This window comes from Desmodus rotundus, chromosome 3 (genome assembly GCF_022682495.2).
Source record: "Desmodus rotundus isolate HL8 chromosome 3, HLdesRot8A.1, whole genome shotgun sequence".
Lineage (NCBI taxonomy): Eukaryota > Metazoa > Chordata > Mammalia > Chiroptera > Phyllostomidae > Desmodus > Desmodus rotundus.
In genome coordinates, this window is record NC_071389.1 from 14,929,034 (window position 1) to 14,949,215 (window position 20,182).

The 20,182-nt window shown below is 40.0% G+C and overlaps 1 protein-coding gene across 1 annotated transcript in view; it reads left to right on the forward strand.

Moving 5' to 3' along the window:
- The window catches only part of CLIC4 (chloride intracellular channel 4), a 62,003-nt gene that overhangs the window by 37,197 nt on the left and 4,624 nt on the right, over window positions 1-20,182 (forward strand). Inside the window, exons 3-4 of the mRNA XM_024554394.4 lie at window positions 3,133-3,258; window positions 10,202-10,308. Coding sequence (XP_024410162.2) covers window positions 3,133-3,258; window positions 10,202-10,308 — 233 coding nt within the window. The remainder of the gene's footprint in view (window positions 1-3,132; window positions 3,259-10,201; window positions 10,309-20,182) is intronic.

The window sequence follows — 20,182 nt, forward strand, 5'->3', positions numbered from 1 at the left end:
ACTTGAGATCTGCATCAGGTTTTTAAAATTCAGTCTTTGGTTTTTTCTTTTCTACCATGCTAACTTTATTTGTCCACTAATAAATATTTTTGTTTAGAGAGCTTAAAAGCTGTCATAATTTATTATAGCAGTAATAGATGCCCTGGCTGGTGTGGCTGAGTAGATATGACATGATGAAAGAACATGCTTACTCATCCCTGGCATCATGCATGGGAGATGTGTGTGTTCTCTTTCTCTTGTGCATTTTATACAAAGCTTATTAACCCTATTTGCTTTGACAAGATACTGTTGTCCTTGTTTTTTTTTTATCCTTGTGCTACCTTTTAAAAAAACTTTAAAATGTTAAGATTTGAAAATAGAGGTGCGAACCCTAAATGGTTAGGGTTTTTGGACTCCTCCAGAGTTGAGGAGGAAGTAGATTACAAACTGGAAAAATGTGAACATGTGAGCGAAAACGTGAGTGGGTGACTTGAAGACTGAAAATGACTGTGGGCGTGGACATGCTGGACCCTTTAATGATCAAAGAAGAACAGGTGGTCAGCATGAGGATGGGAAAGGAGTAAGTAAAGAAACCAGTGAAATGAAAAATAGAAAAGGAGTCGTTCTGATTTGCAGTTGAGTGCTTCTGAAAGTTGCTGGAATCTAGAGGCGGGCCTATTTAAATAGGCGCGCACCTGGGAGACCTGCCCAGGTTTCAGGTATCCCGACCATTGTGTGCTGACTTTTCACCTGGTCAGACTAAAGAATGCCCAGTAAGAGAATCAGAGTGGAAAATCAAATCAGATTTTGACTTTTAACAGTCCTTTCTGGAGCTTAGGTTTTTCTAGAAGTTCATAGAAAACATGTCTTGCTTTTTTTTTTTGCCTTGGGAGGGAGATAGGCTCTATCTAGAGTTTGGGTAAAGGGAGGCCCTGAGTTAGAAAATTTGGACTAATAGAATAATTAAGTCTTCGTATCATTGATTAGAATGTAATAGAAAGATGGGGCACTTTCTAAATCTGAGTTGAGAGACGGATGGGAAGCGGTGGGAACGGGAGGAAAAGTGAACTGGAGAGAATGAAAAGAATGAGACCGAGGAAATCAGTAAGCTGGGCTGAGCATAGGTTTTAGGGTGCCTGGTATTTTAAAAATTATTTTTAATGACAAAATATTTCACTTTCCTGATACACTTACAGATATCCTTTATTTTATTGAAATTCTGTGCATTTGTCATAAGGAGGGAAATGCATTTTAAAAAACAAACAAATTAAAACAGGTTTTAAAAAATAACTTATATACTAATTCATTTAAACAGAACAATTAGGAATGCATTGTTTTTTAAAAGTATATTTTGTTGATTATGCTGTTACAGTTGTCCCAGTTTCTTTCCCTTTGCCCTCTTCTGCCTGGTACCCCTTTCCCTCCCTCCTACCCTGCCCCCACCCCCCGCAGTTCATGTCCATGGGTTGTGCATGTAAGTTCTTTGGCTTCTGCCTTTTCTATACTATTCTTAACCTCCCCCTGTCTATTTTGTACTTACCAATTATGCTTCTTGAACCCTGCACCTTTTCCCCCTCTCACCCTCTTCCCCCTCCCAGCTGATAACCTTCCATATGATCTCCGTACCTGTGATTCTGTTCCTGTTCTAGTTGTTTGCTTAGTTTGTTTCTGTTATAGTTTTTATTTTTTAGATTCATTTGTTAATAGTTGTGAGTTTATCATTTTTACGTTTATAGATCTTTTTCTTAATGCATTATTTGTTGCTGCAGAACATATTTTTAATATAAAATTTAAATCAATGATAAAATTACTATATTTTCTAAAAATTAGTGAGAAGAGTGGCACTTTTTTACATTTTGCATGTCTGTCTGCCTTAATAGAAGATACTTATTTTCATACCTGCATCTGTATATACTGTATCTCGCGATATCACACACCAAGTAGGCCATAGAAAACTCCACTACAGAAAACCTGGTACAGTATAGTGAGAATGTTTTTACCTCATTGGTCCTCCCTGTGAAAGGGCCCCCTAGCCTAGACCACACTTGGAGAGACAGCTGCCCAAATAGGCGTGGTTCTAGATTCGGGTTCGGCTTCACATTCTGCATCATTAAGGCGCTCACTGTATCTGGTCATAGAGATTCCAGGATTCGTTGGTGGACTTAGGTGAGCCATTTTGCTTTTTAACAGGGTGGTACCAATGTTCCTTGCTCTTAGTAGTTGTATGCTTACTAGTTTCCCCATCTTTCTCAGTGTTCTATGTATTTTCAATTTTTCCTAACTTATAGGAAGAATAGATATTCATTGTTTAGTTTTGAATTTGATAATTGAGTCTTTTGATATTTTTCCACGTGTTCCTTTATTTTATCTATTGCTTACCAAATTCTCTTAACCCATATTTATTTGATTTCTTGATGACTTTTTAAATGAATTTGGACCAAATCTTTAATATATATTTAAAGCCTTTCTTATTCATTATAATGCTTTTTCCATTCTATCTACCTCTTACCTTTGGTTATACTGTCTTACAGGTAGTGAAGTAGTTGCAATTTTAGGTAGTCAAATCTGGTGATCTTCTTCCTTGTTAAGTCCAGACTTCTAGGAAAACGGAAAAGAGGTGGCATGTGAATTCGGAATCTTATAGTTGAAAGAATTGTAGGAATCAGCTGCTCTTGTCCCTTATTTCTCTGTCTCTCTCTCTCTCTCTCTCTCTCTCACACACACACACACACACACACACACACACACACACACGGTTAACTAAGATAAATCAGGGTTTACCCATCTTTACACAACTAGTCGGTACCCAAGTTGAGACTAGAGGCTGACTTTCCCAGTTCTCAGTCTTTTCCCCCTTCACTCTACCACCATTTCTAATAAGCACCTCAGTTAAACTTGGAATGAGATGAAGGGCTTTGTTTTTTGGTTAAAAGCAAAGATTTCTCCTAATTTTCTTACAAATGATGTACTTTGTGGAGGTTTGCTTCTTACCAGAGTACTATTGCAGCAGTTATACTTAGTGGGAAAAAAATACTATTATTCATTTTTACGTACTTTAAAATGCAGAAGCACTCTGAGAATTTCAGGTATGGTTGCCTTCTCAGTTAGAGTAACAAAATGATCCAATTTTGACCACTCTATTTTGCCTAACAGGAAGCCTGTCGACCTGCAGAACTTGGCTCCCGGGACCCACCCACCATTTATAACTTTCAACAATGAAGTCAAAACGGATGTAAATAAGATTGAAGAATTTCTTGAAGAAGTCTTATGCCCTCCCAAGTGAGTATGAAAGAAAATACGCATGGAAATACTGCCATCTCTGTAAAGCTTTGTCTCGTCTGCCCCTTAGAGGCCTTTCTCCTGATGGTACTGGAGTTAAATTCTCACAATATGAAGTTGGAATGGCTAGGACTTCTCTTCATTTACTATAAGTATTGCTCCACAGATGTCAGAAGTGGCTTCTGGCCAGGCCAACAGCCACACTAGGAAAGGCAGGGACGTGCTGATGCCGTAGAGCACGCGGTGAACGTGGGTTCAGGGCAAGCGCGATAGGCCAGGAAGGGCTGGTTGTCGGAGGATGCAGGCTCCAAAGGAGAGAGAGGTTTGGGGAGGAGCAAAGGTGGGAAAGGACAAGTTCAGCCTGAATCTAGCCTGAATGTCTAAGTAGGTGTGGTCGCAGGTTGCCGGGGGATTTTCTATCAGGTCATTTTATTTATTTACTTTCTAATTATAGTTTATTGTTTATACTACTACAGTTGTCCCAATTTTCCCCCTTTGCCCCCCTCCACCCAGCACCCCCCACTTCCTCAGGCAATCCCCACACCATTGTTCATGTCCCTGGGTCCTGTGCATAAGTTCTTTGGCTTCTCCATTTCCTGTACTGTACTCTGCATCCCCCGGCTATTCTGTAGCTACCCATTTGTACTTCTTAATCCTATTAGGTCATTTTAAAGGTAACGTTCTGAGGCTGCCACCCCAGGGAACTGACTTTTAGACTGTGTCCCCGGGATTCCTTTTCTATGTATTTCTCTAGAGCCCCAGGTCCTGCACGGTTAACAGAGTTAAAGCGCTGTAGCCCGTGGTGTAAGGTGCAGTTGAGGATTAGATGAACTTTCATGACAATTACCTGTATTGCAAATATGCAGTTTTGCATCGTACTGTAATCTTAGCATAGGTTTAAAGCATTATTGATTTCTTTTAGAATTTTCCAATTTCATTATCCTGAAAACTGAAATTTTTTTTTTCCTTCTGGCCCAAGCCTTTCTTGCTAGTTAATGTCACTTATCTTCCATGTGGAGGTAAATTTCCCAGGGATGGGATTATTGGGTCAGAGTGTTTTAAAATAATTACTCTATTCATTCATTCATTCATTCATTCAGCAAATCGTTAACGGGCAACACAGCCTTGCGGACACAGCAGTGAGTAAGACACACTTCCTGCAGCACGGTCAGGTGTGAGTGGTGGGGTGGGAGAGTGAGTGGAGTTGGGAAAGGCTTCAGAGAAGAGATGATACGTGAATTAAACTTTAATTTTAAAAAGTGGCATGAGGCATGTGAGCGGAGTAACAGTCATTTCCGGCATAAGAATTATTCTGAGTTTCTTTTGGGCCCTGAAAGAGGCCCGGAGGTGCGCCTCTGTCTACAAGTAGCCCATTTTTTACCATGAACAGAGTTGCGCGCTGTTTAGCGATCTCGTACTAAGCTTAACCTTTCATTTTCTTCGTCCTGTATTATGAAAGCTTATCCTCCGTCTTCCTTCCTGTCTTTCTAGGAGCCTTAAACTTCTTTTATCCCTACTCACCAGGAGTCCACACACCTTCCTTCCCTCCCCAGTAAAGTTGCTTCAGACCAACAGTAATAAAGCTGTATCTTGACTTTTCCTCCGGGCCTTGTATATAATAAGTACAATAACAATAAATCAGAACTGGGATCTTTGTAAACATAAGTTGAAGGTTTACACACATCGGTAAGGAGCTGTTATGAATATGTATTCAATTTAGTAGCAGTAGCTTCTGGGAGATTCCTGCATCATGAAACTACTAGGTCCCTTTTCATTCTTCAAAGTCCGCCAGCTCCGAGGAGAGTTCCACATCTGCCACCTTGTCCTCGGGCAGTAACGAAAGTGATATTCCTCTTGTGTAACCGGAGACCACTGTGTCAACAGTAAAGTGTACGCAGAGAAACAGTGGGAATTGCTTGCCAGTCTCCATGAAGAAAACTGTATTTTGTCTGAGGTGTTGAAGGTGTAAATTCTTTCCAGACATTTAAGTTTTTGAAATTAGTGTGCTGATAACGTTATGTATCATTTCAGTCAAATGGACATTTTCTCATATTCTTTTCTAGCTTCCTTCGACAACAATAACAAAAATAATTTTTATTATTCCTCCTTGTTATTTTTCTCAGAGGGACTAGACATTAAGATAAATACAGCTAAAGTCAACATACTCTGGTGTCCTGATGGCCAGTCCTCTGTAAGACGTGATAGCTTCGAATTGGACTTTGAAAATAGACATTTTCAAGCCCTGGCTGGTGTGGATTGAGCACGGGCCTGCAAACCAAAGAGTTGCTGGTTCAATTCCCAGTCAGGGCTCATGCCTAGGTTGCAGGCCAGGTCCCCAGTAGGGGGCGTGCAAGAGGCAACCACACATAGCTGTTTCTCTCCCTCTCTTTCTCCTTCCCTTCCCCTCTCTCTAATAATAAATAAATAAATTATTTTTAAAAAAAGAAAATAGACATTTTCACTTTGCTTTTTGTACACAGAAGTTTCAGCCACATTTTGTTTGGGCATATTCAGAGAGAGACTTAAACCAGAGATGGTCTTTTTTTTCTGTTTAAATAATTTAAAACCTGCAGATCTTTCTGATATAAAGGGTTCACAGTGTGCTAAATTCTCTCTAAGGGTAATTTCTCTGCTCTTATGTTAGGTGTTATAATCTAAAGAGAGCTTCTAAATAGTTTTGTAGTTCATTAACTTAGAAGGCAGTATTTTTGATGTTGCTAATGCCTCTGCTGTTATGAACATTTAAGTGCTAATTACATGCCACGTTCTGTGCATCGTGGATTATTTTGTGGCCAGTCTGAACCCTCTCAAAGACTTTATGGAGAAACTGAAGATGAGTAACCCAAATAATTTGTCCGGGGTTAATGGGGGCAGAGCTGGTGTACTTTCAAAGCCAGGTCTCTATCACTTCAGAAACCTGTGTGTCTTCTTTCTCTGTCTCATTTCACTGAGTTTGACTCTTAAAAATAAAAGAGGTAAAATGTGTCTTTAATTGAGATTGTGCTTTAGGAAAGCAGTGCCCAACTTTTTTGGCACCAGGGACTGGTTTTGTGGACAATTTTTCCACCAACTGCCAGGGCGGGTGGCAGACAGGAGGCGGAACTCAGCTGCTCCCCTCCTGCTGTTCTGTCCCCGTCTTAACAGGCCACAGACAGGGACTGGCCCCTGCTCCAGGGAGTAGCAAATTGAAGGCCAGCTGAAGCATGAAAGAAGGGTAGAAGAGAAATCCAAGATAATTTACTTTACTTGATGAGCAAGTTAGGCTGAAGGTGATTGTCAAACTGAATTTAGTAAATCCTTTTTAAAAAGTAGGTGAGGTTTAACTATGGTTTTTATTTATACGCATTGCAACGGCGAGTTTGGGTTGGGTGTGCTTTCTCCTCAGGGGGCTCTGCAACCCCCAGTGTGAAGTGCTCATCAAACAGTGTGGGCTGTGCTGTGCAGAACTGCATCCAGAGGGAGACCGGGAGGCAGGGATGTGTCTGGGACTGTCACATGTGTCCCTTTCCCTTTCCAATATTGCTCTGTGGCATTCAGGGACCATCCTCGACCACGCTGCCTTTTCTCTCTAGGACCTTGACTACTTGAAGGTCTTGACTTGAAGGTCTACTTGACCTTCGGGTCCTTAACTGTGGTTGATCTTCCTCACACTCATATCGCAAGCCCTACTGTTCCCAGATAGGTGGAGGGGAAAAGGCAGAATTGTTGTACAAGAATCCAGCATTTCTAGTAACGTGCTTTTGGCATTTGATGATACTGAGAACAGAGTGCTTTTATGTGAGCACTTAGGATTTCATCATGACAAATATAAATCCAGGCAACTGTCTGTCCTAGAGTTGTTTTGACTTTAGAGACTAACGAAAAGCTTAAATCAAGCACGTTTTGCTGGTTAAGGTAAATTATAGGTTTTAAGAAGAAAGTTTCTCTTTCTTCTGTAGGGAAAGTGTTTATGGTTTTTTCGTAATTTTAATTTTAATTTTTAGTTCCCCTTGCTTGAATGAAGTACTTTGCCTCCTCTATGCCCTACCCCCGCCAAAAAAAAAAGCTTTCAAAAAGGCTTTGAAACTTGGATTTTTAACTGATGCAGGCCTATATACTTGGCTAACTTACTGAAGGGTAGAAGGATAGAGAAAGCTAGATAATTTCGGAGAAGAGCTTTCTAAAGTGTTATTAAGCCTTTTCAAAAATGAAAAATACTGGCAATGAAAATTGAATTTACAAGGGTAATTTAATGTGCTGTATAAGCAGACTTTATTTTATATTAGTATGAGGACGGAAAAATGTTTGAGATCTTTCCCAGAAGGATGGAGGTATTGTTAGCTAGTCCACCATTAATAGTCTGTGATGTCACCCAGAGTAACGGGCTAATCTGAAGCCTCAGCCCTGGATGCTCACGTCCTACTGCTGACACATAGACTTTTATTCATTATTTACCTTTCTTTTGTTAAGTGCTAAAATGAATATTCACAATAATTGAAAATTATTGCTTTATCAAGCTGCCTGCTAAAACTAATAATAATGGATGAATTATTAAAAGCCAGTGTTGGGGGGATGCAAAAAAAGTTGGCAACTGAATTAGGAACTTCTGGTTTAGAATTGGATTTCTATTTTAGAGAGAACCTGATTTGCAAAACAAACAACAATAACCAAACACTACGCCTGGGGACAGGAAATCTGGATTTTAGCTTGGCAATACTTTTAACTAATCCAGTGACTTTGGAGCCAATATGTACATTTTCTGGAATATAAGTTCCTTTTAGGCCAAATGAGAGTTGAGGTGTTACAGTATTGTATGCATTAAATTAATAATACAAATTTAATGGTTTGTCTTGGAAGGGAGGAACAGGACACACCTAGCTGCTTTTAAGAACAGTGCTTTTAAAAAATTTTAATGGTATCTATTTTCGTATGAATGAGGAAATGCTGACTGACAGGCCTTCATTCTTACCTGTTCATTAAAGTAGGTCTCTAGTAACTGATTCCGTGTGCTCATCATTACGTCCCCAGCAGTGCTAGGCCTGACACAAAACAGACCCTTAATAATTAAAATAAAACTATACGCATGAAGACTGAATATACAAATGATCTCTAATTCAGGCCTGCCTTCCTGTAAGTTATTTTGAGACTTATAAAGTTTACCTCATTAGAAAAAGTTGGTACAACTAAATATTGGTTGGGGGAAAGAAGGCTAATTTTGGAAACTTGGCTAGAGAAAGACATAGACGTATCGAAGAGGCACTTAACGTTCCTTGCACTGTTTTTCTGTTGGAGTGAATCAATGAAGGTACTGTATTACCAGTGGTGAAAACATTTAAATGGGAGGTTGGTTGTTTTTACAGCCAAGGGAAGCCCAGGGTTGTGAAACAGGGATTAACTGTTGCAGCTCAGGCGGGAAGGAAGAGGGGTGTGTGGAGGTAGAGTTTTCTGTAGATAGGAAAGATATACATACATAACACACAAACTCAGGTGAAATTCATTTACTGTAATTGGCCACTGAAAAACTCAAATAATTTTGTTTATGAGAGAAATTTTTAAGCTTCAAAATTGAGAGATATTCAAAAGATAACTCGAACATATGGATGTTCAACAGATATTATGTATTCTTCTTACCCATATAGTTCTATGTCCAGTTTTTAGAAGGTATAGCTCTTCTTGAATTCAAAATAGTAATGTGAAAAGAAAAAGAAAATGATTATAAAACTAACCTGAACCTGCACCTTACAACTGAACTAAATTTCTATCTGTAAATACCTTATCTTCATTTTTACTTTAAAGAAAAATGGTAATACAGCACCTTAAAATATACAAATAAATCTAAATGACTAGTTCAATATAAGATACTTCTCTAAAGTCTCACTGCCCCAAGCCTGTTTTCCAGCGAAATTTGGGAAGGGCCTTTTAGCTGGTGAACCTTCCCCAAAGTGGTTTGACCAGTCCGAGTTCCTTTGGCCATGAGTCCCTGGAGCTGGTGCGAGAGGAAAGAGTGAAGCGCCAAGCTTTTTTTACATGTATTTTCCAATTTGAGGAAGAAATCTATGGGTATGTGCGTTTGAAATTGAAATGTGTAAAACATGCATTTGTGTGTGTATGTGTCGTAAAGCTCTCGTGTCACTAATGACTTCTCAAAGCAAGAGAGCTTTGTAACAACAGCAGAGCACTTGGCAGCAAAATTCCCCACCTCTTACTTTTCTATTGCTCCATGTCACCCTTACAAAATTTAGTATATGGCAGATTCTGGAAAATCCTGAGTGTAGGGTGACCTGACGTGCGTGAGTGATCTGCCTCGTGCCGTTCTTGTCCTTAACCTGCTGTGGGTGAACGAGACGCCGGGCCGGCCTGGACTTTTCGTGCTGGCAGAGTTCTGTGGCCCCGCTGCGCGGGGCTGGTCCAGGGCATGGCACAGCCAGCCTCTGGGGAGCGTTCCTGTTGAAGAAGGCTCTACGGTCGAAAGGTGGCTAGTGCAGCTGAGAGAGCAAGTTTTTAACTTGATTTAATTGTTATTACTTTAAATTCATATTCAAATAGCCGCACATCACTAATGGGCTACTGTACTGGGCAGTTCAGATATGGAATATTTCCATCATCACAGAAAGTTCTCTTCGCGCCGCTCTAGGGTTCTCTTTCTCCGACGCGCATCGGCTTGGCACAAGTCTCCGGACCAAGAGTCGGTTTCCCCGGCATTCTGGCTGATGAAATGGGGGGGCAGTGCGGCTGCCTTTTGCTTGCCAAGCATATTAACATGGGAACCAAAACTGCAGAGCTTTGTTTCCAAAGGAAAAAGCACATCTTAAAAATGTCATAGAAAACAGATGATGGCCTTTTCTTGATTAATAACTGTTAAAAGATGTCTAGTAACTGTGAGCACAATGGTTTCTTGATTGAGGGAATTTATGCTAATGGGTCTTCGGAGGATCTATAATCCATTTTCACTTTTTCCACTTAGGTACTTAAAGCTTTCACCAAAACATCCAGAATCAAATACTGCCGGAATGGACATCTTTGCCAAATTCTCTGCATATATTAAGAATTCAAGGCCAGAGGCTAATGAAGGTAAAAATTAAAATAAAGAATTGAATTAATACTTGGTGGGGGGCGGGGGGACTACCAAAAAAACCCTATTATGACAGTGATTATAAATGAGTACTTTGGAATCCAGATATTCCCGTAAGTGTTAAAAACCGGCATTCAGAGTTGATGAGGGATTTGATGATAAGCCAGGATAAGTCCTTAAGTTGCTAATTTTTCTGTGTATCTAGCTTGTGGGACAGTACTTAGCAGTATAGTAGGTGTGTGATAAAGTGCTCATCAAAAGAATTTGTTACCATATTCTTCAGAGAAGTTACTGCGCAGGGAGCTATACAAAGAATTAGTGTTGCATCAGAAACAGTGGATTGATATATTTTAGTTTAAACCATTACTAAATCTTTCGTTTATCGTTGGGTGCCAGCGTTCTAATAGCGGCCTCGGTGGGTTTTTCTGCTAATTATGCTTGAAGAGCAATTTTTGGAGTTGAATTAAGAGAGCCTTTAAATTCACCAGCCTTCCAAATTTCTCTGCATTCCTAAAACAAGGATTTTAATTTCAAGTCATATTTTCATGAGGAGAATTATTTAGGTAATATGGATGTGATTTTCTTCATTTATTAAAGGACACTCTTATTATTTTGTTTACCAAACTACCATTTGGTATATTAGAGGGAAGCCTCTTTGAAAGAGGTCCCATTGAGTGAACATTGTCCTAACCACACCATTCAGTGATTTTCTGTTTTCTTTCCTTTGGGATGTTAAGCATTATTTTCTCTGGAGAAAACTGTACAGAGAGAGCATTAGTATTTAATTAAGAGTAACAACAATAACCAAAAAAGCCAGCTCCTAAAGACACTTTAATCCATCTTTCACATATATTTCTTATTTGAGGAAGAAATAATGACTGTGTGTTATTTAGATAAGTAAAATATGCATTTGTGGTTTTTTTATTGTTGACACTATACAAATGTCCCCTATTTTCTTCTCCTTTGCCCCCCTTCACCCAGCCTCCATCCCCCATACATTTGTGTGGATTTTTAATTGTTTTTAGTTTTTTTCATTTTTATTTTTTAAAAGATTTTATTTATTTATTTTTAGAGAGAGGGGAAGGCAGGGAGAAAGAGAGGGAGAGAAACATCCATGTGTGGTTGCCTCTCGCACACTCCCTACTGGGGACCTGATCCACAACCCAGGCGTGTGCCCTGACTGGGAATCGAACTAGTGACCCTTTGGGTCACAGGCTGACACTCAATCCACTGAGCCACACCAGCCAGGGTGGAATTTTTAAAAAGAAGCTATTGTGTCACAAATGTGTCTTCTCAAAGTAGAAAAACTTTGTAACACAACAGAGCACTTGTTGGCAAAATTCTTGACATCTTATTTTTCTGTTGCTCACTGCCACCCTTACAAAGTTTAATATGTGGGACAAAGTTCTGAGTGTAGGGTGATCGGAAGTGACTCCCGTTGCTGTTTTCTGTCCCGGACCCTACTGTGGATAATCAAGGTGCTTGGCCAGCCTAGTGGGGTTCTTTTGCATAGACGTTTATGGCAACAGATGACCAAGAATACGAAAGGGGGTGGGGGGAATCAGTGCTTGTTAAGCAAGAATAAACAATTTTTTAAAAATTGAAATAGTTGCTGATTTCCTTATATCATGTCACTAAACGCATTTCCAAGCTATTCAGGCTATTATTTGTTGATTATTAAAATTTAAGATTGCAGCATTTCATAATTTAGTATTGAATTTCAATGCCTCCTAGAATATTCATTGAATGAAATGTTTTTCTGCAGTGAGAGGGCAAAGGGGTAGTGCTCAGGCCTGGCTCATATCGATTAAATGTGTTCTGGAAGCTGCCTTGGTTTGGAAGCAACTTTCCTTGGGAATTGGCTTTTTGTTTTCTGACTAATATTTCTGTCTTAGTACTTAATACACTGAGTAAACAGCTCGTTACACTGGAGCCCCCCTTTCCACAGGCGGTTTCTATTCTGTTCTGCCTTTCCTTTTCGTGAAACTGTCTTTTATACTGGGGCACTCTTGCTGCATAGTTCTTCAGACTCTCTTAAAGTCATAACGTTTTTATTTCTCTTTGTGCCTTTTGGAAGCTGGAGGGTGGTTGAATTTCTTTTGACACTTGGAGAGGAAAATAAAATGTGTTTGCTTAAAAAACTCGGGGTTTTTTTTTGGTGGATGGGGGTTGCTGGGAGAGAATAGGGGAGAAAGTGAGTCATTTAAGTATATGTTTGTATTCTACTTTTTCCTTCATTTGTTACTGTTTTAGTAGCCACCTACCCTGACTGTCCTTAGAATTTTGTAACCAATAAGAACAAACAACATAGTGGATTACTCAGTGCATAACTTAGAAGGCCTTGTATTAAATTACCTATTGGTAAATAAGAATTCCAGTTGCCAGGCAACTGCTCCCCACAGGGACCTGTCCCTGCCATGAGACTTTAGAAAACAAATGTTCAAATAATTTTGGACCTCAGTGGGATCTCCCTTACCTGTATGTGTTACAGGTCTCTTATGTGACTGTTTCATGCAATTAAATGCCTTAAATAAGCCTAGGAAATGAACGATCCACTTCCTTATTCCTCCAAACAATAAATATCTTACATAGAGATGGATTTGGTATTTTATATGGTAAATCATAATAGGCAAGTCTTTGATTAGTTTTACCAGCCTATGAAATGCTTTACGAAATCCAATATTTTACAAAGGTTTGGATAATTTAAGACCTCATTCTGAGCTAAGGGATTAGATGCCTAGATGCTATGCTGTTGGGCTAGTGAAAGTGAAACAGAAGGGCCAGCCCCGGCTGGTGTGGCTCAGTGGATTGAGTGCCGGTCTGTGAAGCAAGGGGTGGCTGGTTCAATTCCCAGTCAGGGCACGAGCCTGGGTTGTGGGCCAGGTCCCCGTAGGGGGTGCATGACAACCACACATTGATGTTTCTCTCCTTCTCTTTCTTCCTCCCTTCCCCTCTAAAAATAAATAAATAAAATCTTAAAAAAAAAAGGGCCAGTGCTTAGATTGGGTACAAATAAATAAGATGTAAAGAATAAAATAAAGGGAAACACTGATGATAGCTACATTGATAGATAAATTGATTGATGGATGGGTAAATGAAATATATAATTTGTTTATTTTATTTATTTATTTTTAAAGATTTTATTTATTTATTTTTAGACAGAGGGGAAGGAGGGAGAAAAAAAGGGAGAGAAACATCAATGTGTGAGAGTTACATCAATCAGTTGCCTCTTGCCCGTCCACAACTGAGGACCTGGCCCACAACCCAGGCACATGGTCTGACTGGGAATCAAACCAGCAACCTTTCAGTTCGCAGGCCAGCGCTCAATCCACTGAGCCACACCAGCTAAGGCTGAAACATATAATTCTTTTAGAACATGTCCAAGGTGGTTGGGAGTAAGAGTTTGTCTAGTATTTCGAAGCATTAAAAGATGTTAATGAGCCCTGGCCCGGTGGCCCAGTTGGTTGGAGTGTCCTCTCGCACACCAAAACATTGTGGGTTCGGTCCCCGGTCAGGGCACCTGTTGCAGGTTCAGTCCCAGGCGGGGGCGTGTACGGGAGGCAGCTGCTCAGTGTTTCTCACATCGAGGTTTCTCTCTTTCCCTCTAAAATCAATGAACATATCCTCGGGTGAGGATTAAAAAAAATTAAAAGAGATCAATGACTAATTCCTTTTATGAGGGTGGGCTGGGCATGACCTGTCCCGGATCTCCTAAGTGTTTTGCCAGTTCTGTGGTTTCATTAATTTATATAATTTATTAACCTGCCAAATGTAACTAATCGATAATTTATTAGTCTGGTATTTATAATATTCTTCAAATATCCATGAATTTAGGAGTGATGAAAATCTGCTATTATGTGCTCTGAGGCATGCATATTCAATCATGTCCAAATTCCTATTTTTAAATGGAGGAATGGAATCTATAGGTTCTGATCAGTAGCTTTTTATTCAAGACTCATTCCCCCACCCCGCCCCATGAAGTGTTTAGAATCAGAGGATGATTGTTCATCATTGTAGCTGTAAAATCACATGATGTATTAATCATCTTTAAATACTCAATTACCTCTCCCTTTCTTACTCTAATGTGTTACCTAGCCTTTAAAAATTGTTTATGTAAGATTTTCCTTTATTAAAACAACCAGTAGCTTTAAAATATAGTTTTTCCATGTTAAGTGTTTGTTTTTTTTTTATTTAAGAATTTATTTATTTTCAGAGAGACGAGAAGGGAGGGAGAAAGAGAGGGAGAGAAACATCAGTCCGTTGCCTCTTGCCTGCAGGCATGTGCCCTGACAGGGAATCGAAATGGCAGCCTTTTGGTTTGCAGGCCAGCACTCAATCCTCTGTGCCGCACCAGCCAGGACAGTGTTAAATGTTCGTAATTTTTGTTTTCTTCTTTGTGAATTGTATTGTCTTAAGATTTATTTATTTTTTTTTTAGAGAGCAAGGAAGGGAGGGAAAAAGAGGGGGAGAGAGACATGGACTGGTTGCCTCTCACGTGCCCCTCGCCAGGTACTGGCCTGCAACCCAGGCGTGTGCCCTGACTGGGAATCGAACCGGCCACCTTTTGGTTTGCAGTCCAGTACTCAACCCACTGAGCCACACCAGCTAGGGCTGTATTGTTTTTCTGCAACAGATATGGACTTGTTATATTTCATGGTTTCTGCTTTGTATTTACTCATTTGGTAATAAGAGTAATACCTGCTTATTAAAAAAGTTAAACTAGCCAGGTCCCCAATAGGGGGCACGTGAGAGGCAACCACAAATGGATGTTTCTCTTCCTCTCTTTCTCCCTCCCTTCCCCTCTCTCTAAAAATAAATAAATAAAAATCTTTAAAAAATAGTTAAATTAGTGTAAATATAAATTTTTAATAAAAATTCAGTGCTCCTTACGTCACACAATATGTAACCTCTTCCCCTACAGCATGCATCCTTTTCTCTATGTAATTTTGCCATGGACATAAATGTGTATTTATATATTTGCATTATGCAGTTGTCTTTTTCACATTATGTGGTGGAAGTTCTTAAAAGTATAGATCTACTTCATTTTTTTTAGAAATGCTGCTTAATATTCCATCATATGGATTTTTATTTAACCATATCACTATTGGTAGACATTTAGATTGTGTCGAGTTTTTTATTGTGACAAATAATACTACCAGTGAATGTCCTTGTGCCCGATTCCAAATAGGTTAAAACATTTTGTTCTCCAAAAGTCTACACCAGTAAATATTCCCATTAACACGAACGTGGTCGTTTCCCCACACTCTGGCCCTGGTGTGTGTGTGTGGTTAGTCTTTTCAATTTTACTGAGTTCTGATAGTAAAAAAAAAAGCTGTTTTGATTTTCATGATTAATTTAAAACTGACTGTATGGTCTATTGCACTTACTAATATTTTTGAGAGCTTTTGAAAGATCATCTTAGAGATACTGGTATTGTTACACCAGGGGTATTGGAGAGTAATAGTGCTAGACAACTGCAAGACAAGGAGCTACTTTCTTTGCTGGCCTGCTACTGCCCTCTAGTGGTTAGTGTGTGCATTTTCATTATTTTAACCAACTTCAAATTACAGGGTGATGGTTTGTCTTCAAAACTTATGTGTATTGCATGGTGCTCTTTAGTACCTTTTGGTACTTCTATTTTTCTTTGTTTTGTTAGCCATTCCTTACATTGATACATAAAAATTGTATCACACTAACTCAGTATTTTTTTTGTGTTCACTAATATACCCTTTATTCTGACATTCTTAACTATGAAAAAACACCAAACATTCTAGTCAGGTAAAGCAGTTCAGCGTCATTGCAGGGGCTGTGCTAAGTCCAAAATTACAGAAAGAACAATAATTGTGATGTTCTGCTAGTGTAATTTTAGTCCGTGCCTGACACCTGGGTTGATAGGCATTGTATGGTATAAACCTTGTGCATTTAGGATATTATTTTCCTGTTGCATACACTTGAGAATTAATTCAGAAGAAGGGTTGATTTAGAATAGGTGGGAGATTACTAACTTGCTCAAACCTGCCATAGCCCGTTGCAGGTATTATTTCAGGGTTTGCATTCACGCAGTATTATCTTCCTTACAGGCCATGCTTCTGTTCGTTGTAATCATACCAAGGACCAAGTCCTTACATCTAATGTGTATTTGTTCTGTATTCCCATCTTTGGATAATAAGCACATTGGATCTTTGTTCTTCTATAGTCCTGAGAGTCTACTGCCTCTTTTTTTCCTTTTCCTTTTAAGTATAGCCTTGAAAGGTTTGCCATCATGCCCTGGGCTCCTTACCAACCTAGCTATTTCTCACATTGCATTTTCTTGTTAATTTATAAACTTTAAACTGCAGCTTACTGTGTGCATTGTACATAATTATGTACAATAATTAATAGCTTGTACATAATTAATGAAGGGTGATGTTTATTATCTTCGTATTTTTCATCTTTTATTTTTAAATGGCCCGATTCCCTGTCACTATTTCATCTAAGAAATGAACTAGTTTGGCCCTGGCTATGGCCAGGGTGACCTTTTGTTAATAGGTAGTTCTTTGATCTTGATGTTGCCTGTAACTTGACCTACCACCATTCCAATTTCTTTGATATTCACCTAAGTAAAAATTATTACCAGTTCTTCACAGTTTTTAAATGGCTATTGTGTTCTATAGCAATATGCAGTACCTACCTCATTCTCAGTTTTCCACAAAGATGTAACAGTCAAGTGGAAATATTGTCACTCATCTGACTTTAAAAATGTCTTTCCTACATTTTAAAAGTGTCTATTCTACATTTAAAAGCATCTGATTTCCTTTTGAACATTATCCATACATTAAGAAATCAAAACTTTTGTACTCACTTATTGTCCTATCTCAGTCTGGGCCAGATGTTGCCCAAGTGCCCAATACGTGCGTCGGCAGAGTGCCATGAATTTTAGGGGTGTACAAAAGTACAAAAGTGGGAATTATACATGAATTTAATAACGAACTAGAAGGAAGAAGTTCATGATTTTGTAGACTATTAGTTTAATGTAAACCAGTCTTGAGTTTAAAAATAAAAAGCCTTTAAAATGTAATAGTAATAGAAAGTGCCCATATCAAGGACTGAACATAACTAATACATTTTTTAGAGCATATTAAAAACTACAAGGTGTTCCGTTATCAGATACTGACTCTTAAACATTTTTTTAAATGCATCTGTCATTTATTTTTAGCTATCATGTCAATTAAGGCAGTTGTAATCATTATCCCAACTTTTTTTATTGTGGTGAAATTGATATGCAACGTTACATTAGTCTCCGGTGTGCAGCATAGTAACTTGGTCTTTGTATATGCCACAATCGCCACAGTCATTCTAGGTACCGCCTGTCCCCGTGCAAGTGGCCTCCTTCTCTCATTGCGCCCACTTCTCGACCTCCTTCCCCCGATACCTCCCATCTCTTCTGTGTCTGTGAGTTTTGTTTGTTAGTGTTTTAGATTGTACATATAAGTTAGATAATACGGTGTAAGTATACCTTGGAGATGTGGCGGGTTCTGCTCCAGATCACTGCGGTAAAGTGAGTGCCTCAGTAAAGTGAGTCACATGAACATCTTGGTTTCCTAGTGCATATAAAAGTTAGGTTAAAACTGCAGCCTATTAAGCCTGCAAGTCTGTTATGAGTCATCATCTTTTACTGCCGGAGGGTCTTGACTCCATATTGACGGCTGCTGACTGATCAGGGTGGCGGCTGCTGAAGGCTGGGGGGGCTGCAGCAGTTTCTTAAAACAAGGCCGCAGCGAAGTTTGTCCCGTGGGCTGGCTCTTCCTTTCGTGAACGATTTCTCCGCAGCACGAGACGCTGTTTGATAGCATTCCTCCCACAGTAGAACCTCCTTCAAAGTTGGAGTCAGTCCTCTCAAACCCCGCTGCTGCTTTACCACCTGAGTTCACGTCGTCTGCTGAATCCTTGGCTGCCATTTCAGCAATCTTCACAGCATCTTCACCGGGCAGAGATTTCATCTCGAGAAACCACCGTCTTCGCCCATCTGCTATTAGAAGCAGCTCCTCATCCGTTTACGTTTTATCATGAGATTGCAGTGATTCAGCCACATCTTCAGGCTCGCTCAACTTCTAATTTTAGTTTTCTTGCTGTTTCCACCACATCTGCAGTTTTTCTTCCACTGAAGTCTCGGACCCCTCAAAGTCATGTGTGAGGGCTGGAAGCGGCCTCCTCCAAACTCCGTTAATGCTATTTTTGACCTCTTCCCATGACTCATGCACGTTCTTAATGGTGTCCAGAATGGTGAATCCTTTGCAGAGGTTTTCAATTTACTTTGCCCACATCCATCAGAGGAATCATAATTTATGGCAGCTACAGCCTTACAAAATGTATTTCTTACATAAGACTTGAAAGTCGAAATTACTCCTTGATCCATGGGCTGCAGAACTTCAAGAAGGTTTGCTTCGTGTGCATTCACAACTTGGCTGATTGTCCGGCACAAGAGGCCTCGCTTCGGCCTGCCCTGACTTTCTACAGGCCTTCCTCACTAGGCTCAGTCATTTCTCGTTTTTGTTTTAAAGTGAGAGATGATGCGATTCTTTCTTTCACTCGAGCACTTAGAGGCCATTGTAGGGTTATTCACTGGCCTTGTTGCAGCATTGCTGTGTCTCAGGGAACAGGGAGGCCTGTGGGGAGGAACAGAGATGGGGACGGCAATCAGTGGAGTGCTTGGGATGCACGCAGCATGGGCTGATGAGACACTGTGTGGAGTGGGTGCGGCCCTAATAATCGCAATAGTAACATCGAAGAGGACTGGTCAATCACCATAATGAACATGATAATTCTGAAAAAGTTTGAAATAGTGCAGGAATCACCGGAATGTGGCTCAGAGACATGAAGTGAGCTGTTGGAAAAAGGGCACTGATAAACTTGCTCGACACAGGCTACCACAAACCTTCACTTTCTGAACATGGTACCTGTGAAGCACAGCCAGACGAGTTATCTCTGCGTTTGTCTTTCTCTGTCCGACTGACTTAAAAATCCATTCATTCCTTTTTATGTCTGCAGCCCCTTACCTAGCTCAGACCACCATCTACTGTCTGGACTGCTGGAAGGGACCAGGGGCGAGCGGGTGGGAGCAGTTTGCAGGAAGAGGTACTGGGTTAGGCCACATCCGTGTTGCCGGTGAGGTACCTCACAGCCGCATGGGAGACTTTGCCTTTTTCCACAGTGGATCCAACTTTATTCAAATTCGTAACTGCATAGATTGTCACCTCATAATATTTAACTTTCTTTTACAGCCAAGTGCTGTAATCATTGAGAGTGTAAATCACTCTCATTTATTCTGGGAGTGGGGGCGAAGGTGGCTTGGGAAGGCCACAGTTAAGAAAGGAGAACAGAAGATGTGTCTGTTGTTACTCCATATTTCTAATGACGTCACCACCTCTGTTAAGGGTCACTAACTTAACTTTCCAGATACGTAGGGGTGGCTCTGTCCCACTTCTCTGTAAATCATAACAATTACAGCATTTTAATCTACGTGCCTAGAGAGACCTCAGTTCGGCTCTGATCTGACCTCTGTTTCTCGTCTTGTTATGTGATGCGCTGCTGCTGGCGACTTGTGTCACGTGAGACAGCATAAAACTCCAGGTTTTCTGTTTGCGTTGGGGCTTCTTAGCACATTTTGTGGTGAAAAATCCAAGTGTTCTCATGGGAGTCGGACTTAAACATTGAGAGTGAAAAATCTCTTTCGGCAGGATTTTCTTCCCTGGATTTAAAATAATGGGTTTGCTTGTTCTTACCCATTTTTCCAGTTTAGGCATCAACCGTGCTGGGCCATAATGCGTTTGTATGTGGGCTGTTTAGTTATCGACAAGATTTTACAGCAGCCACCCTCTGAAACTCTCACACTGT